The sequence below is a fragment of the Genypterus blacodes genome, unplaced genomic scaffold (assembly GCF_046128005.1).
Source record: "Genypterus blacodes isolate CSIRO-AG114 ecotype Tasmania unplaced genomic scaffold, CSIRO-AGI_Gbla_v1 ptg000058l_1, whole genome shotgun sequence".
NCBI lineage: Eukaryota > Metazoa > Chordata > Actinopteri > Ophidiiformes > Ophidiidae > Genypterus > Genypterus blacodes.
Window position 1 is genome coordinate 6,239,177 of NW_027466870.1, and position 18,619 is coordinate 6,257,795.

At 45.5% G+C, this 18,619-nt stretch overlaps 2 protein-coding genes across 2 annotated transcripts; one reads left to right on the forward strand and one right to left on the reverse strand.

Annotated features, from left to right (window-relative positions):
- Positions 1–648: 648 nt before the first annotated feature.
- spata6 (spermatogenesis associated 6) lies at positions 649–13,566 on the forward strand. The gene is made up of 11 exons (XM_076153250.1): positions 649–781; positions 1,403–1,540; positions 2,306–2,354; positions 2,483–2,524; positions 2,617–2,741; positions 3,588–3,668; positions 6,069–6,500; positions 7,821–7,935; positions 8,122–8,162; positions 8,793–8,950; positions 12,079–13,566. Exons 1-11 carry the CDS (start codon positions 668–670, stop codon positions 12,218–12,220), a joined length of 1,437 nt encoding a protein of 478 aa, XP_076009365.1. The 5' UTR covers positions 649–667; the 3' UTR covers positions 12,221–13,566.
- dnttip2 (deoxynucleotidyltransferase, terminal, interacting protein 2) lies at positions 13,261–18,472 on the reverse strand. The gene is made up of 7 exons (XM_076153249.1): positions 18,364–18,472; positions 15,365–17,649; positions 14,967–15,093; positions 14,717–14,812; positions 14,445–14,609; positions 14,246–14,355; positions 13,261–14,003 (listed from the first exon to the last, which is right to left on the reverse strand). Exons 1-7 carry the CDS (start codon positions 18,436–18,438, stop codon positions 13,910–13,912), a joined length of 2,952 nt encoding a protein of 983 aa, XP_076009364.1. The 5' UTR covers positions 18,439–18,472; the 3' UTR covers positions 13,261–13,909.
- Positions 18,473–18,619: the final 147 nt, after the last annotated feature.

Below are 18,619 nucleotides of genomic sequence, written 5' to 3' on the forward strand. Positions count from 1 at the left end.
GGAGACAAGTCCCCTCATTCAGAAACAGACTGACAACTGCACAATTACACGATGCACTGGAACAAAGACAAACACAAGTGCAGAGCCGACTGCAACCTGCCTGAACACGGTGACGGATATTAACCATCGCACTGACTCAGCTTGTGACAGCCTGGCAATAGAAACTGACAAGAACGAGAAATCATGGCTCCCCAAACGCCAGGGATTCTGCCACCATGTCACACCACAGCTGTGAGGAGACAGAGGAGCGTTTCCTTCTGGAATGTTCCAAATTTTCACCTGTCGGGCAAAGAATACTCCACAAAATTCCATCAAATACTCTTGGACTTGGACACCAAAATCCATAAAAAGAACTCACACAAAAATGCAAATTGCCATCGGAGACGAGTCAAAAAACTGAATTCTGGCAGGATAACATACACACACGCACACACACACACACACGCAAATAGAAAGAGAGATTTATACTCTGTCCAGCACTTTTATTTTTATTTTATGTTCGTTTTAAGTGTTTTTTCATGTCTCCAATTTTATATTTTAAGCCTTAAGTCTCTATTTTTGTTCCTTTTTTTATTCAGTTTAATAACACAGAGCGCGAGGGAGCTTTGATTCGTGGGTCACGTGACGGGACATCCGCTATCTTGTTGGTGTTCTTGTTGTGGCGTCTATGACAACGAATTTTGCAAAGGAAGGAATGGCCCCGCTGAAGAAGAAGAAGCCTCTCTCACCTAAAGTGCACCAAAAGTGTCTGAAATGCGTCGTTCATTTGGACATTCAGTCAGTAAGTGCGCCATTGCTGTTTCTCTGGAATTGTGCCTCTAGTTAGCTAGCTAGCGGCGCGCGCGACACCGGCTCTCCTCCCCCCCTCCCTCCTCCATGTTTGTCCGCGGGTTAAACAAACTCTCAAACTCCGCTGTTAATCTGACAAACACGGATTAAGGTTGTAAGGCGCAGGTTTGGGTGACGAGGGACGTGATTTACTGGCTAATAACTTCATGAGCGTAACGGTTTGTGATAGGCGGCGGTCGCTGCCTGTACACGTCAGATTCGATACAGTGATGATGATGATGAGGGCTGAAATCAAATCAGAACTCAGGAAGCTTACAGAAATTTTACTACAGACGCTAAAAGTTGCTCCTGGTTATAATTTGCCCTCAGACATATTTTTATATTTTTACACATTGTTTACATTTCAGTTTAGTTTTATATTATTATTTATATTATTTGTAAGCTTGATTAGTTTCAGTTTGCATTTTTAACTAAAACATCCTGATAAGATACAGACTCCTTCAGTCTCTGCCATATAATGAGATGTTGTATGATGTGGTGCACATTTCCGTGAAAGGAAAGAATGCAGAAGCTATTAGGGATCAATGCAAACATGAGACTGTGTGTTGTCCAGGTCTCATGTCCAGGAGTGCTGCTGCCCCACAAACACAACGTTTACCTGAGTGTGTGCATCCTGGGTCAGTACAAGAAGACCCGCTTCCTGCCTCCTGCCTTCCCTTTACTCTTCCATCACAAAATGGTCTTCATCAAGGTGAGAGGAACATACATGTATGTATAAAGCGTCCTCGCAAGAAAGTCAAGAAGAAGAAAACAAAACAACAACTTACAAAAACAAAAAACAGACTCCCCATTTGTACTTGAAGGCACCGTAATTCACCAAACACATTAAAGAACACTTAGGCACCGTGGAGAATAAGGTTGCCAGATGGAGTGAGAGTTGTTTTTGTTGCAATAGGACTTTGTTGTTTCTGCCTGGTTGTGTTCTGTCACGCTGCCTAAGTTAACGTAGCTTAGCCTGGTGGCAGGCCAGGTGCATGCGTCTGTGCATGTGATCTATTATGAGTAATCCGCTATTTTTAAAGCTTGTAGGCGATTATAATTGATTAATGGTGACAATCCTACTTAGTGCCTGCATTGGATGTTTGGAAGAGACGCAGTAAAAGGATGTAACAGAGGAATAAAGGAAATGTGTTTAATGGAATGAGACGTTAGTGTCTTTAGTCTTAACACTTTTCCTCGGTCACTCTTTGTTTCCTCTAATTTTTTCTGTTTAAATATCATTCAGCAACAACTGAAGCCTCATGTGCTTTAATGCACATCTACCTAAAGTCTCTTTCCTGTATATTAATCCTTCCTCTGGTGTTTGGAGATTATTTTCCCATTAAGTCTTCCAGTCTCCCAGCACAGATGGGGTTTGTTGTGAGACGGAGGAGGACAGAGACGGAGGAGCAGGCTGTCCGTCTCATCTTGTTATAAGTATCGATCTGCTGTGTCTGTCCTCCCTCTGTCTGGCCAGAGTTTCCCCGGCGTTTTTGACCCCGCTGATGTGGCTGACCTCCTTCAAGGTAAACACCCTCCTGGGATTCGCCTCCTCCTCTCTTGTCCCCAACCGTTTGCCGTCTGCGTGCTTGTAGCTATTAGCTGTGATACTGATCATCAGCTCACAGGCTATTTGTGTTTTCTCTCCCCTCAGCTGACACCACATCTTTTGAGCTGATTCAGCTGGTGCCTCCAGGTAAGCTCTTTGATGAGGCCATATGGGCTTATTCAGTCATTCAGCCAAAATACGCCAGACTTAAACTTGTTTTTGTTTGCCTTTGGTTTCAGAGGGGGAGATCTTAGCCACGATGGAGGACAGCACCAGAGACTTCCTGTATCCTCGCCCCACATTGAGCTCCAAACAAGGAGCGTCAGAGAGAGAGATACTGATGAAGAGGACCTCCTCCCTCCCTGTAGGCTGCTTTTCATTCATTATTTTCCTTTCTTTTCTCAGGTAAAACGTGTCATCCTCCATAGAGCAAATTCAAAGGGCACACTTAAATTGGCTGGGGGGGTGGGGGGGGTTACAATGTGGGGGGGGGTTTCCTGTGAGATGATTGGTTTATAACTTGGCCTACCGTGCGATCCATCTTGATTAACTATTACACATGTGCAACTCCTTCGCAAAAAGAGCAGCAGAGTTACTGCGTGTCTCCATAAGTGAGCCCCCTCCTCATGTCCACCAGTGTGTGTGTGAGAGTGTGTGAGTGTGTGAGTGTGTGCACATGATACCCGTCAACACCAAGATGACCACTTCAATTCACGCATGGCCTCGGCTTACAAAAAGCCAAGTTCCTTCACAAAGGAACGCATTTTCATCACAGAGCTCACTAAACTGTCCTTTCTATGGTTGCTACATATACAAAACAAAAAACCTCAGATAAACAACTTGTGCCATTTTACAGGCCCCCTTTCTCTTTTTGCCTATTCACTCTTTTCATTTCATCATCAATGTGTGTTTCATCTGTTGTCTCTCCTTTGTGCTGCTTGTCCTCTGAGCAGCTCGCAGGCATTTTTAAATATCTTTAAACACCATTCTGCCTTTTTTTACATGTTTGTGTTTGAAGGCTACATAGCAATTTAGATGTCTCGCTCCCAAATGCCATGTTATTTAAACATCACCGCAGCCTTTCTCTCTCTCTACAATGTGTGTGTTTTTTTTCGAGCACACCGGCGGTTGAACATTTATGAAATTGATGTTCAAAGCAACGCTGTTATTTGTCCCTTTGTCTTTGTCTCCTTGTTCTGTTTGTCCCCAGGGCGTCTCTCCCAAAGTGGACTTCACTACCACGTCAGTCATCGAGGAGAGCGACGGGACGGACAGCCGGGCCGTCTCACCCGTGAGTGTGTTGTCACGTTCACGTATCTCGTCTCGTTGCGTCTCATGAATACATTTCCTGTGCCTCTGCGGCCTTTCAGTGGGGTTTCAAAGCAGCCAGGGTAAAAAAGAAGCAGTAAAAATGTGTGGCAAAGTGTCACTTTGTAAACTAAACTGTAAACTGAAATTCACATCAACCTGTCCGCCCGTTCACAGCGGGGCTGAGACGGAACACGGTGGAGACTCGTCTATAGAGGGCTCTAATGAGTAGTATCACTCTCCATCAAATTTGTCTTTTTCCACTAAGGATACCTACGTTCTATTGTTGCCATGGCTACTGCATCTATCCATCCATCCTGGTAGTGTTTCAAGGGTGTCTGTTCTCTCCTTGTGAATGTAATTATGGGGAAACAGATCTGCAGCTCTGATAGCCAGACCCCTCACCAATCTCCTGCTCGCCCAGAGTTTCCACTGTTTTTTTGTCAAAGAAGCAGACGGTCAGTTTTTCACTTTAGCAGTCCAGACTTAGGCTTACACACTCACACACACACCTCTCTCACTGTGTCCTTGTGTATTTAAAGGGTAACTGGTGTTCACCTACGGATATCATAGCTTACCATCTCTAGACTGTATCTGTTTTGTTTCTCCTTCTACAATTTTAGCTCTATTGTTCTACATTAGTGCATGTAGGATTTCTAGACCAAGCTGGATAAAAGTCACGGATATTTCTTACCGTTTTTGCCACAATTTGCTGCCAAATGTGGCTGGACGAGCCTCATTCTGCAAAAAGTGCAACATCTCCCAAATTCTGTGCACATTTGCTCTGGAATCAAATCCAAAAAAGACTCTAACAACAACAACAGTGACATTTTGTCAGTAGCTTCTGAAGCTGCTGCAGTAAAGCTGCTAAACATGCAGCGTCTCTCTGAGTGCATTTCTATATTTACATTTATTTATTTATACTTATTATGTATTTTTCAATCTAACATTGCCATCATTTCAATCCACCGATAGCCTTATGTGTGTATGCGTGTATGTGTGTGTGTGTGTGTGTGTGCGTGTGCGTGTGTGTGTGATGTGGAAAGAGACTGCTCAACAGATGGGCATTAGGAAGGCAGAGTGTTGCATATTCTTTCAATTATAGACCAAAAGAGAATGTTGGCTAAAAGGAAACAAGCTGGACGGAAAATCTCGCCCAAACTTCAGCAGCTTATGATGCATCATCTCGCAGCGTGTTGTGCCAAAACACTACCATGCATTTCACAGGTGCAGTAACCTAAGCAAAGCTGTTTGGTTTAATGGGATGTCATTGGCAGCCAGGCAGATTGTCAGTATCGTCTCCTGGCCCCTTAGGGGGATGTTTGGATCAGAGCACCGCTGTGGCTGTCAGACAGTAGAATTTCTCCATTTTCTCTCCCCTAATGGCTCCTCAGTATAGGCATTTCCCAGAGTGTCTGCCTGCCCAGCTGCCAAACTGTGTTCTGCTTTAATAGAGATTTAGAATGATAGCAACTTCCAGCAAACCTATGGATCTGTAGTAATGAATGCACACTCAATCTCCGGGAGAATCTTCCCCTCTCTCCTCCTCCTCCTCCTCCTCCGCCTGCCTCCCATCTTCACGTTCTCTCTACTTTCATTCACTCAAAGCCATTATATGCGGCGCTCGGGCCTGTGTGTAGCTGTTTTCTCTCATTAACTGTCATTCTTTACATCTCCCAAGTCATTTTTGTTCTAGCCTTTCAGGAGAAGTGACTGCCTGTCTCTCACTCACAGTATAACACACACACACACACACAGGGGAGCATCAGAGGATATGAGTGGCCTTACATTGTCTAATTCCATTAAATCAGCTCATTCTGAAATGTCAACCTCAACCGGTATTTATTCATTACTCACTTTAAAAAAAAAAAAGTTTTAATGTTGTGAAATTTCTCTAATTAGCATTTAGATTATCTTTGTTTTACAGCCAGGTAATGCCTCTTTTATCATATTACACTCGAGATGGCCATCAAATGCAATTAACATTTTTTCTTAACTCATTTATCCCCTGTTGGCATTCCCCACAGGAAGTGGGATATTGCATCTGAGGACGATGTTAGTGGACATTAGAGTTATTGAAATCATTCTGCCCAGCTGTGCAGGATGCAGTGTTGTTGTACAGTAACATTTTAACTAAATGGTTTAGCTGATGGTGTTGTAGTTTTGTCCCGGGAGTTCAGGTCTGTATTCAGAGCGAGCGCAATTGGCCTTAAAAGCTAAAATGGCTGACGACGCTTCTGCAAGGGAACAACTTCGTAGTCTGCAGAGAAATGTGGGCTCTAAATGGAGACCATGTCCTCTCTCTCTCTCTCTCTCTCTCTCTCTCTCTCTCTCTCTCTCTCTCTCTCTCTCTCTCTCTCTCTCTCTCTCTCTCGTGTCTTAGTCTTGTGTTTCTCCAGTGAAGCTGTCTCAATCTCCAAAAATGTTTCCATCATCCAAATCTCCATCGCCATTCAGACCACATTCCTCAATACTGGCTGATGGGAAATGTATTTCTTTGGAGAGCGGGAAGGAAAAGCGGAGCAATGAGGCGGGCATTACAGACGTCACATCATCATCATCACCCAGGCTTTCTCCCTCTGCGCCGTTGCACAGCTCTCTGCGCAACGGGAAGAGAAAACCTCAGAATGCCGGCGAGATCGCCACAATCACCGGCTACCAGCAGCCCACGGTTGCGTCCGTGGCTCGAGCTCCGTCGCCGTACACCCACCGCAGGATGTGCCAGCTGTCAGAGGACGCCAGGCAGAGGCTCAGCCACCTCCAGCTGGGGCCGCATCACTTCAGGAAAGAGACAGAGACCCAGCCGCCATTCTTGGTCAGTAATGTTAGATACACACCAAAGTGAAACACCAATCATAGGACTTGTAAATAGAAAAGCACCACCTTTGACCTTTGGTGCACATACACAGCACAGAAGCCTGATTGGTGACACTAGCACTGTTTCTCCTCTTGTTAGCCGTCTCACTATCACAGAGATCAAACAAAATGTGACTCAGGCGTGGTTCATACACGCTGTAATAAAGAGATGCAGTCTGAAACATAAGAGGCGTTACTCAGACTCTGGCTGCAGCGTCAGGTGTTTCAGGTGGAAGTAGTAAATGAAAAATACGGCCTGAAGCAACTCCCACTGAAGAAGTCATATCCACTGAAGCGGCACGTTGAGAAAACAAAATAATAACATTCTCTTTATGACAATTGAAAGGATTTGTGTGGCTTAACATCTTTGAAATATATGAAGTGACGGTTTCTGGCTTTAAGTGCTGATTTCTTACTTTAAAAAAAAGCTTTTACTGCTAAACTGACCGTCCCCGTCCTTATTAGGATGAAGCCTGAATGTTCCCTTAAGCTTTGGTCCACTTTAACAACAGAACACTAATGGGTGCAAGAGGTTAGAATATGTTTTTAAAAAAAGCTTACTGTAAAGGACACAAACTGTACTTCTCCTCCTTTAGTTAATCCTGTGGTGTCCTTATCAAAGTCCCTGAGCAAACAGCTATAAAAAGAAAGGATTATGTGTGTTGGAGTTGTTGGAGTTGTTGGATTTTGTCCCGAGCATCAGCGGTGTTTGCTGTAATGCAGTGGAGGCGTTTGTTCGATGTTAACGTTTCTCCACTCTGCTTTACCTCCAGGGAATCTGCTGGCTACAATTAACCCTGGTAATTAAGAGTCAAGCTGCAATTAACAAATAAAGGCCTAATGAAGGAGCTGGGGCCCTCGGTGAATGCATCATGTCGTACATGTTTGAGTGCTGTGGAAACAAATACCACAGTCCTGCAGATAAACCTGAGTGCTGTTTGGCTTCAGACGCCATTGGCTGTTATTCTGTCCGAAGTGTGTTTTTGTTTATCTGAAGCTTTATTCAGATCCTCCTGCTGAAGTACACAGACAGACTTTAAGGGTTTTTTGGCACAATGGACTTATTTATTCAACCACAGGCTGGGAGAAATGAGTGACAATGAGGGAATGTATGGCGTTGCTATCTTATTTCACTAAACAGAGCCAAAGAAACCTCCTTTCTCCTGTTCAGGTCCAGCTGCTGTGTTCTGTATTTCTTATCTGAAGCGCAGTTATAAACATTATTTTATTGCTTTTGTTACTGGCAGCAGCTTCATCTTTGTGTGGTGTTTTATTAAAGGTCTCCGGTTGCTCCGGCCCTTCCGTGATGGGAACTCCCTCCTGTCAGCCTGTGTCCTCCCCCAAATTTGCTACGGTGCACCGGCGCTCTGTCACCTTCATCGCCGATCAGGCTGGTAGGCCTCATCCGTTCTTCACATGCAAACACTGATACATACACCTTTATTCACTTAAAGACATTATTTGCACATAAAGGGGCCTGTGTGGAGCTGTTTGGATGCTGCGGAGGTCAAATCTGGATTTCAAAGTGTTTGTCGGTCCTTTCTATGCCATGTAACTCTGAGTTGTCGTTGTCATTCTAGATTCTTCTCTCTCGGGGAGTTACAGACCGAGCAAAGCCAAAGTGAGTATAATTATTACCTCAAACCAAACAATACACTTTTGAATTTCCTCCTCTGTTTTTTGTGTTAAAATATGAACAGTTTATTTGATGAACTAATGAAGTTCCCTCCCATACTAATCCATTCCTTCTCACTAAACTGAGGTAGAGAGAAAGTTCCAGAGAGGAGAGAATGTTTTATTTATTCATGCTTATTTGTGATTAATGTTTGGAACAATTTTGTGGAATCCTCGAGCTGAGCCATTAAAAGTAATAAGACGAAAACTGGGAATGTGTGAGAAACGGTGCAGATAATTTCATGAGTTACACACATTTGCTATAATTACAGGCTTACACTTTGAAAAGGGCACACACACAGCGAGGCGGCACGCATCCCTGTCAATCCTTTGTCTCTGTTGTCACACAAATGTGCTCCTGCCACCCACCCCTTTGATTAGGGGGTGGGTCACATGATGATACACAAACACACACACACACACACCAAAGGCAGAAGAGGCACAGAAACAGAATTTTGGACGATTCTCTACTGGAATCTATGTTGCTTCTATCAGTATGTGACTCTCAGTTTGAAAACAACTCAAACTGTCTCACATCCACATGTTCACTCACCGCCGTCCCTGTGATGTCTTCCAGGTGCAGCCTGGGTTCGGGGGGGCCCGCTCATCCTCAGAGACGCCGTCCAAACACAAAGGACAGATCAGGACCCCTGTGAGAGCCCCTGTTCAAGCTCCCCGCCCTCTGACTGCATCACACTCCCCTCTAACGCTCAGCAGCCTCACCCTCAGAGAAAGGTACAACACAATCTTTGACCATTTAGCTCAGCCATGTGGAGCTTATGGGAACGGAATCTTCCAAATAAGATGTGTGCATGGCTTGAAGTCCCAGCCTTTAATCTGTTGTCTCTTTAAGTTGAATGCAAACATCCCCAGATTTAAAGGTTGTGTTAGTAGTTACAGTTGCATTAGTCACAGAATGTACCTTTTAGTTGTTAAAGTGTAGTCAGGAAGCGTATTCATCCAATAAACCCAGAGGAGTTTTAATGTAATAACTCTGCAGTCACAGTGAAGCCTCAACTATGTGCCTAAATGTGATGAATCAAAGTGAGTCAGCGAACTCTGGTCAGCTGCTTCATTTCTCTCAGACGTGTTGGAGGAGGAAGGATTATTAACTTTTATTTGGAGAAATGAACTCTGGACCTTCCCCAGTAAAAGCAAGTAATATCTTGGCATCTAGACAATTAGATTTGAGCTGGTGGTAAGTTTGAAAGTTTTGGAAGCTGTTGCCAGGCCACAGCCACTTGTCGTGCTTTGGTTAGCAACCAGTCGTTACAATGCTTCAATCATCTAAGATTTAAGTGACTGTGTTATTTTAATAATGATACACACAGTGTTCAAGCTGAGTTGAAATCAGGTTCACAATGTTGAAAATATTTCACAACGTAGGTAGAAATACTGTGTTCCTTCTCGCTCTCTCTCTCTCTCACACACGCTGGCTTCACAGCCTTCATAATGAAGTGAGCTTTCTACTGTTGTGGGTCCCAAGAACCACAATTGAGAGCCACTGTGCAATTTAGAAGAAATATCTGACTTGATAGCTTCCATGAAATCATTTTTGCTCTCCAGTTAGATTTCTCTTCAAAGTAAACACGACACCTGAGACTTTTGAGTCACTGGCACCTCCTCCAAATGCAGTTTGTCACTCTCAGTCACCTAGTACTCAAACCACGTGTGTGTACTGAACAAATAGAGCTGCAGCACACTGCATATGGTGTTCTTTGCAGTCTGATCCATCTCAATAGGATCTCCCAGTGTGGGCGAATGCTGCCTTATCACTCTCAACACACACACACACACACACACACACACCTCATGCTGCTTTGTCCTATGTAATTGCATGAATGAATGCAAAGCAAGGCCATACAGTCCAACATGGCTGATGAATTCAGAGTGTGACAGCTCAGCCAACAACTTTTATTTATTATTAATCAGACTATTTATTATCCTGTTTGCCAACGCATGCGTCAGGTGTGTTTGCTGGTGCACAAACACATACTGTAGTATTTGCCGTGTGTGTATATGCATAATTTCTCTCATAAGCATCTGGGGGACTGAAAAGATTGCCCAGAAAAAACATTCTTCAGCCACAGGCAATGAAACCTGCAACATGCAACATACACACCCTATAGTTCCATATGTTCAAATGACAATAATACAACATTTATATATCATGGGGGGTTGTATGGATCTCTTCCTGTCCTTTAGCCAGTAGAGGATCAGGACCACAGTGAGGCTCAGCTCGCCCCAGGCCCATAGACACACTTCTGTCCTGAATGAATGTTGTTAAACTTGTTTAGTCCGGGTCTCTTCAGTCAATCTCAGTATGAAATCCCTCCTGAACCAATTAATGACTTTCTAACATTCACACAACTTTGCTTTTGAATTGGCTTCATCCGACTCTTCACAGATCCACGTATGTTCAAAAGGATTAGGCTTCATTTTCTGCAAAAGCAACAGAATTTCTCACACTCCTGTCAAACAAAAAGATCATTTTTTTGTGTTGTTTGTGGTGATTTTGTCCTTTTCATCTGTAAATCAGCTCTGTGTGCTCAGGGGATCTTATCTGCCAAAGATGCACCTGTACCACTTTCCAATTATACGGCCAACATGGCGCTCTTATAAGAGGTTAGTCACACACACACTGGCCCCCGCTGTGTGTTTGTGTGGGCAAGTGTGTGCGCACAGTGACACGCATCGTATCTGTAATTTTGATCATACTCGACAGGCAGGATGAATTCCCCTCCACCTCTTAAATTACGGAAGCTGATGTCTTGTCATGTTTGTTCATTACAGAGAAAGGGGGAGAGAGAGAGACGGGAAAACAAAGAGGAAAATGGTATTGATTTGTGTTTCAGCTGGAGTCTGATGCATTTGACCCAACACACGCTCTAATACATTCACAGAGACCTTGTCATCGATCTCAACGGCTGCGAGTTAAACACACTGATGGGGCCCCGATGTTCCATTTTGTTTGTTTGTTTGCTCTGCCATCCCTTCCCTTCTGCTCAGTCCATAAGTAAACATTAAAATCAATAGACAATCTTAAACTGCAAAGTAAATGGTAGGAAACGAACGATACTTTCCCCTCAATTGAAAACGCGACAGGAGTTGCAGGGCGGGAGATTAGAGTGGGCCTTTGTAGATTCCCTCCGACAGGCAGAGGGGCACGTCTTAGCGCAATCTTTGATCTGTGAAGGAAATGACAGATGCCAGTGCCAAGTTTGTCCCCTAAACCCTGAAGTCTCACTCTATTCATGTCTCTGGGTGATTTGTCCTTGATGACTTTTTGAAGCAGGTAGCGAATTTATCTGATTACGGATGAAAGGCTTCCATTCCCACACTGAGAGCCACACACACACACACACACAGCAGTCAGTCAGTCAAGCAGTTGTCACCTCTCCACTCCCAACAAATAGACGTGTATAAAGAGGCAATACTGGAATTTATTGCTCTTTAGTTGTGTCTGTCTTCCTTTTTTTTTTTCATTTCAGGAGCGCCCGTGGCCGTCCTGCAGACTGAATACATTTATACTGTATTGATGGACATTTGCGCCTCTACTTCTCTCACTTGTGAAATTTTCTTTTTATGTGTTTGTCGGCACTTGGGGTTGAATGTAGAGGAGCCAGAACCAATCCCATTCTCATTTTTTGATGGAGGAAGTTTTGTCCTTTACGGTTCAAACTTTCTTTTCCAGTTCACATAAAATGAGCATCAAGCTGACACACTGTGCCTCGTTCTGCCTCGCCTTACCTTAGGCTACAGCGCAGACTAGTGGACAGAAGGGGCGGTGTCTAGATGGAGCTGCACTGTTGTGGTTGATGAGATCAGTGTGATCAGTGACTCTGCCCGTCTGTTTGTCTCAGGTTCCAGACCCGTCAGCCTGGTCCGTCCTATGGGGAGCAGATCCACAGACGAGTCCAGAGGATTCTGGAGACGCACAGACCCAAACCGCCAAGTGACCTTTACCACAGTAAAGTTAGACACACAGATCTTCCACAAGTATGAACCATGTTCCATCTGTGCCAACGGATCCACACTCACACACTCACACACTCAGAGAGGCTCTTATTCTCACACGTCTTCCTCTACTCTGCATTCATGTTCCTTTACGTTTCAAACTATCGTCTGTTGTCATTACCCTTTGAGAGGCAGCAAACGTTCAGGGGTTACGTTCAAAAGCGCAGCGGCAGCAGCAACCGCCCACCTGTCAGCTGTGCCATTTTCAAACACCCGCTGGAGAAACCAAATGGAGACGACGTCTAATTTCTCCCAAGCAGTGTGAAATTGGCTCAGGATTAAAGCGACTGTGTGTGTGTGTGTGTGTGTGTGTGTGTCACACAGACATGCAGTGTGATGTGAGCTGCAGTAGTTAAGGGCTCATCTCTCCAAATACAATAGGTAGTCAAGACGTAAAGAGAAACAAATGAAATGCAGAGGACGCTAAGAAATTCAGTCTTAACAGTAATGAAGTCGCTCATTCAGTTCCACATCAAAAACTGTTGTTTGTGTGACACACAGCATGTTTGTACTTACAGTACAAACAGATCTCAGTAGTGTGAACTCCACATTTCGGTGCAGCATGTTGGTGCTGCAGGTTCACACTGTGATTCTGGCACAGCTCCTGACCGATACAGAGAAGGTTTCATTTGAATTAGAAGGCCTTTCTGTATTTCCTAAGCAGCCGGTACAGCAGTAACTGAACTGATGTGCAGAATCTACTGATTTTTATCTTCATTTTAATTTGACATTTAGTCTGTTTTTAATCTTCAGCACTGCAAAACAGGAAACCCAGAGCAGGTGCAGTGCATTGTGGGTATGAAGTCCCAGTGTGTGTCCTGATGGACATGTTGAGGGAGAACTGTGCCAATTTCAAAATGCATGTAGAGGTTCATTTTAAAATATTACAGTATTATGGAGAACTTTAAATTATATGAAGTATAAGAATAAGAGTTGTGCCTTTAAATGTTGATTTTAGCAGAAGTTCAGTACGTAGTTCAGATTGTATTCATTTTAATGTTGGTATGAAGAGAAGTTCTATATTTAAATGATTTATATATTTTTATTCCACTTTGACATCATGTCTCCATCATACAGTATTTCATCAAGTCTTTATTCTGAATCACTTGTACTAGAATCCTTTAAGCCACTTGTGTGTTAGTTCAAACCTGACAGGTGCTTCAACACTTACCACTCTTTATTCATTATTCTATTCTTTATTTTTCATGTCTTTTTCCCCAAATTTACCGAAAACAATGCAGGTAAAAAATAATGTCATAAATAAAAAGTGGTGCTTAAATCAGGAAAATCAAAGTCAATATTCCAGAGAAATTATAATTTGTATTGTTTGTTTATGTGTGGAAAATATGACATGAATAAAAATGTATCCATTTCCTCTGCAGTAAGAATGAACATCACTGCTTACTGATAGAGTAAAAAAAAGTAATGGACAATTTCATTTCCTTTTATGGTTTACAGTCATGAGTCCTTATAATCTTTTTTTATACAGTCGGCTTCTCCACATATTCCCCCTAAATTGAAACCAGCCTCTGCAGATGGAGTCTTCAATAAGGAGGATATAGCAAAGCTGCACTTAGCCAAACACTGTTTATGTCCCCGTGCAGCCTGCTGTTGAGGATTGGGAGCCGTAAACAGCAGCAGCATCTATGGAGAACTGCATCACATAAGTCCTCTAGTTTACTTCTTATGGAATCTATTCTTCTTGTTCCTCCTGCCAGCTCCGTGTGCCGCTTTCTCAGATACAATGTGCTGGAACTTCTTTTTGTTGGTCCTGGGGAGAAGAGAACAACAGATTTTAGACGTGTGGTTGGTTGTATAACACCATGACATACTGTTGTTTATGCAGATATGCAACAAAAATGTTCTTGTGGGGTTATTTTTGTATTTTCTTTTTTTCTATAACTTGACCCTGGTGTGTGTTGTCATATATGAAGCCTAATCAACATTATGTGACTTGTTTTCCAAGTATTTATACATTGTCTATTTGTCTATAGGTGATCTAGGTGAACATACTGTCTGAACTCAGCATCAGCCAGCAGCTCCTCCACCATGGTTCTCTTCCTGTTCTTCTTGGGGACTCGGGAATGATAGAAGTCTGCTGGGTTGTCCACCACAGTGCCAACCTGCGGGATACACACTCACACTGTTAGTGCTGCAGTACACAGGACGTATCACCATCTATGTGAGGAATGTGCTGGATGTGGTCACCGACCTGGAAATACTTGGGGAATCCGTCTCTGTCGTTCTTCTTGTAGAACCTCTTGGAATCCAGGGCGCTTCTCATCTTCAGCACATGGAGATCTCCTTTCAGCTCCTGCGTGAGCTCGGGCGCCTTCATGTCGAACCAGCCGCTTCCCGTGGACTTCCCGCGCTCCTCCTGTGAATATCAGCGAAAATGAAGATGATGAAGATGACGACAGGTTCTGTCAGTATCAGCATCTCCACCTTGGCTCACAGGAGGAGGAGTGGAGTGTGTAAACTTACTCTGCGTTTCATCTTTAAGGCTTGCTTGGATTCGCTGTATGGAGGCACGGCGTCCTTCTTCTCAAAGTCTGGGCCGACGACGCTCTTCTTCATCACCTGTGGACGGCAAGAAAGATTGCAACAGCGCCGCAGACACACACACCAGCACTGCTCTCCTGACTCGTCTCTCGGTCTTGCATAACTCAAAACAAGCTTCATTACTCATTCTGCCTCATGCCTTCAAAAAGGAGGGGAATGATGTCTTATCTACCTCATCCTGGATCTTCTTTTCCTTCTGCTGACGGGAGACCGACTTTGATTTGCCATCAAAATTGATATACAGCCCCCCGAGCTCCTTCACTCTGATGCCGGGGTCAATACGGCTGGACAACTCTTTCCTGAAACAAATAGGAGAGAGAGAATTCCTCAGGAGGTGCAGACACCACTCGTTTCTCACCCTGGCACACAATATGAAGATGATGATGATGAAGGGGTCGGAAGAATGTGTGGTTACGCCGCCCGTGTACACCCTGCCATTAAGCTGTCACACAGACAGATCGTTCCCCAGGAAACCTCAACGTTTACATTTCTTGTGTGAATTATGGCGGCTATCGGTATTACAAATATATGGGACACACACACACACACACACAGTTATCAAATACTTACAACTGAGAATTTCGGCTGTAAAACAGGAGTTGTGTGTCTTCATCTTCTTCGTCGTCTCCCTCTTCATCCACAAACTCTTCGTCCTGCTCCTCTTGCTCCCCCTTGGCGTCCCGCTCTGTCCCGTCCTTGTAGTACTGCTGGTCGGCGTCTTGGCCCGGCCGCGTGTCGATCATGAACAGGCCGCCGACCGACGTCCCTGCTTCTTCGTTCTTCTCCTGAGGCTTCACCCGCTCCTCTTCCTCCTCCCCAGAGCTTTCCCGCCCTTCCTCTTCAGCGGACTCATCCTCCTCTTCATCCTCACTGCTCTCCAGCAGGCTGATCACGCCTCTACCTTGGATCACAGCTGAGTCTTCAGGTTGTGTTTCAGGCTCAGGCTCCACTGTCACACTCTTCTCCTGGTTTGTCACCTGGATGGTCTCGCCCGGCGCCTCGGACGTGTCTGAGAGAGAAGCCGGCGTCTCGCTGGACTCGACCACCTGCTGAGCATCTCCACCCGAAGTACTGACCTCCATCTCCTCCTCCCCGCCAGGTGGCATTTTCACAACATCTCCGCCCAAAGGCTCGTCCTCCGGTGAGGAGTGGTCCTCCACCTCGATGACTTCAATGTCCTCACCTTCCTCTTGCGGCGGCGCTGGCGGCTCGTCCTCCACTGATGGCTGGTCGTCCACCTCGATGACTTCAATGCCCTCGCCTTCCTCTTTCGGCTCCTCCTCCTTCTCCTTTTCCTCCTCTGTGACTTCAGGAGTAACTGCCTGCTCACATACAGTTTCTTTAGGTGACTGGGGAGAGGGGAGCTCTGAAGGCCCTGAAGGCTCTGATGGCGGCTGCGTTTCCTGGTTCAGCTCCATCTCCGAGGTGCTCCCGTCTTTATTTTCAGCAGACCGCTCCTCCTGCTGGTCACTGGCGGACACTACAGCCTCACTAACAGCCTCTTCCTTGTGTGGAGCGTCTGATGCTGAGGGAAGTGGAGCGCTGTCAGTTGGCTTTGCAGTCGTAGCTTCACACATCTCCACATCAGCAGTCGCAGATATGGACACACTCCCTCCGTATCCCACTTCAATCACTCCACTGTCCACTGCTGAGGCCTCGCCTGGTGTCAGGTCGGTATCAACGCCGCCCTCTTCATCGCTTTCCACCAATATAAAAGTCTCATCTTCCTCCAGCAGAGTGCACTCTGGGTCAGCCATCACTGTACTTTCTAACCTGGAGTCATTTAAGGCCCCGCCCTGCTCAGACAGAGACTCCGCGACGGCTCCAGCCTGGGAGTCGACCTCGCCTGTCTCTACTCGTTGGGCTCCAGAGATGCTTTTCTCCAGAACAACTCTGAGCGTCTTAGCCTTGAGCCGAGACAACCCGGCGGCTCGACTGCTGCTCCCAGAGCCCGTACGGCTGCTGCACGGTGTTCCTCGGCCTCGTGCGGAGCAGGGGCTGCCCATGGGTGTATCAGTCAGGTCAGAGTCAGAGTCCATGGCTCTGGTCCTCCTCCGAGGGGTCATGCTGGGCCCGGACTCAAAGCCGTCTGACTCACATGATTGGGCCTCGTTAGCGGCGGCTGCCTTGCCTCTAGCTGCTCTGCTCTGTCGGCCAGCCGGTGCAGGGGAGCGAGAGCCTGATGAGACCTCGTCCAGATACAGGAGGGCCTGCGTCAGCCTTCTAGGTCTGGTAGATCTACGGACGGCAGATCCAGAAACTTCAACCCCTGAGACACTGGATGTACAACTAGCAGCGTCTGAGAGCTCAGAGTCCTCAGTCTGCTGTTTGCCTAACGATCTCATCCGGGCGCATTTTCTTTGACTTTTTCTTTGGGACTGCGACACTGCAGAGCTGCTGGACTCAATAACCACCACGGCTTCATCATCTTCCTCCTCCGGAGCCGGGTCAGAACTCTTCTTCCTCCTTGCGCTCCGGCGAATACTCCAGTCCGTTTTCGAGGCCGATACCGCTGAAGAGCACGACTCCACCTCAGATATCTCACCGTCTTCCTGCTTGGTCGAGGACGCTGGTTTCCTCCGTCCTCTGGTGCGCGTCACTGCTGGTTCAGACACCCCGGAGCAGCAAGAATCCTCGTCTGACACGTCGGCTTCGTGGACGGAGCCTGCGTGAGAGCAGGGCAGCTCTGGGCTGTGGAGTCTGGAGGCTCTGGTGCATCTAACCCTGATGGGAGAGGAGGCTGCAGGTCCTGGCTCTGTTTCTGGCTGACTGCTGGTCTCCTCCACCGAGGCTTGCTGGGCCGAGCTCTCTGCTGGCTTAGTGCTTCTGGTTCTTCGACCTGTAGAGGGAGTGGCCTGTGTGACAACAACACAGCAATCAGTGTTATTGATTAGTACGTATTTAAGTGTTCAGTCAGACCAGATAGAATCCTTCAGTCCTGCTACTTATCTTAAGTGATATCAGTCATCATTTTCAGGTTCATCCATCTTTAAATCACTTAAGCTTTGTTTGACTGCAGCTTTTAACACCTAGATGACTTCATGAACTCGCTTTTGGCAGCAAAGCTGCAGTTCAGCTACAAATCTTTCACTTTGCGGTCATACTACATCGAGAAAAGCAGAAAATGATTTGTTGTAAGCTGAAATAAATCAATTTTTACTATTTTACTTGGGGATTTGAAGGATTATGTCAATATAATGACTCATTTATTTTCTGCTTGATCGGCTAAACACAAATACAATGATGTTATTACGGTTAACTTTATTATGAAATCGCTTATGTTCGGTGCAAATGCATGCACACACGGACACACAGATACATACACACACACACACATGCAGGAAGTTTATCTGCCCATTTACTTGTTGAATGTTTAGTTTTCATTCACGTCAACTTATCGACATATTTACAAACTAAACGCATAGATCGCTGTGCCGTCAGGAGCCACGTGAGCAGCGGAAGGACCGACTCATCGAGCCGCCACGCGCTTTATGTTGTCCCGGTGCTTAGTTTAAAGGAATCTCTTTACCCACACGAAGCTTTAGGATATATGTGTCTCCCGTACGTACCGGGACAGCAGAGGACGCGTCCTCATTTGTCTTATTTGGGTAGGACAGGCGCACTCCTCTCCTGGTCGCCACCATCTTGCCTGCCACGCTTCTTCTTCTTCTTCCGGTGATGAAGCGCACCCGTCGTACGGCAGTTCAAGGATACACACGCGACTACATCCGTTTTTCAGAATAAAATACAAAGTTGGCGTAAGGATACACAAGTAATAATATCCGGGGTGTTTTCTTTAAATTAGCCAAACACATTTTTACGATC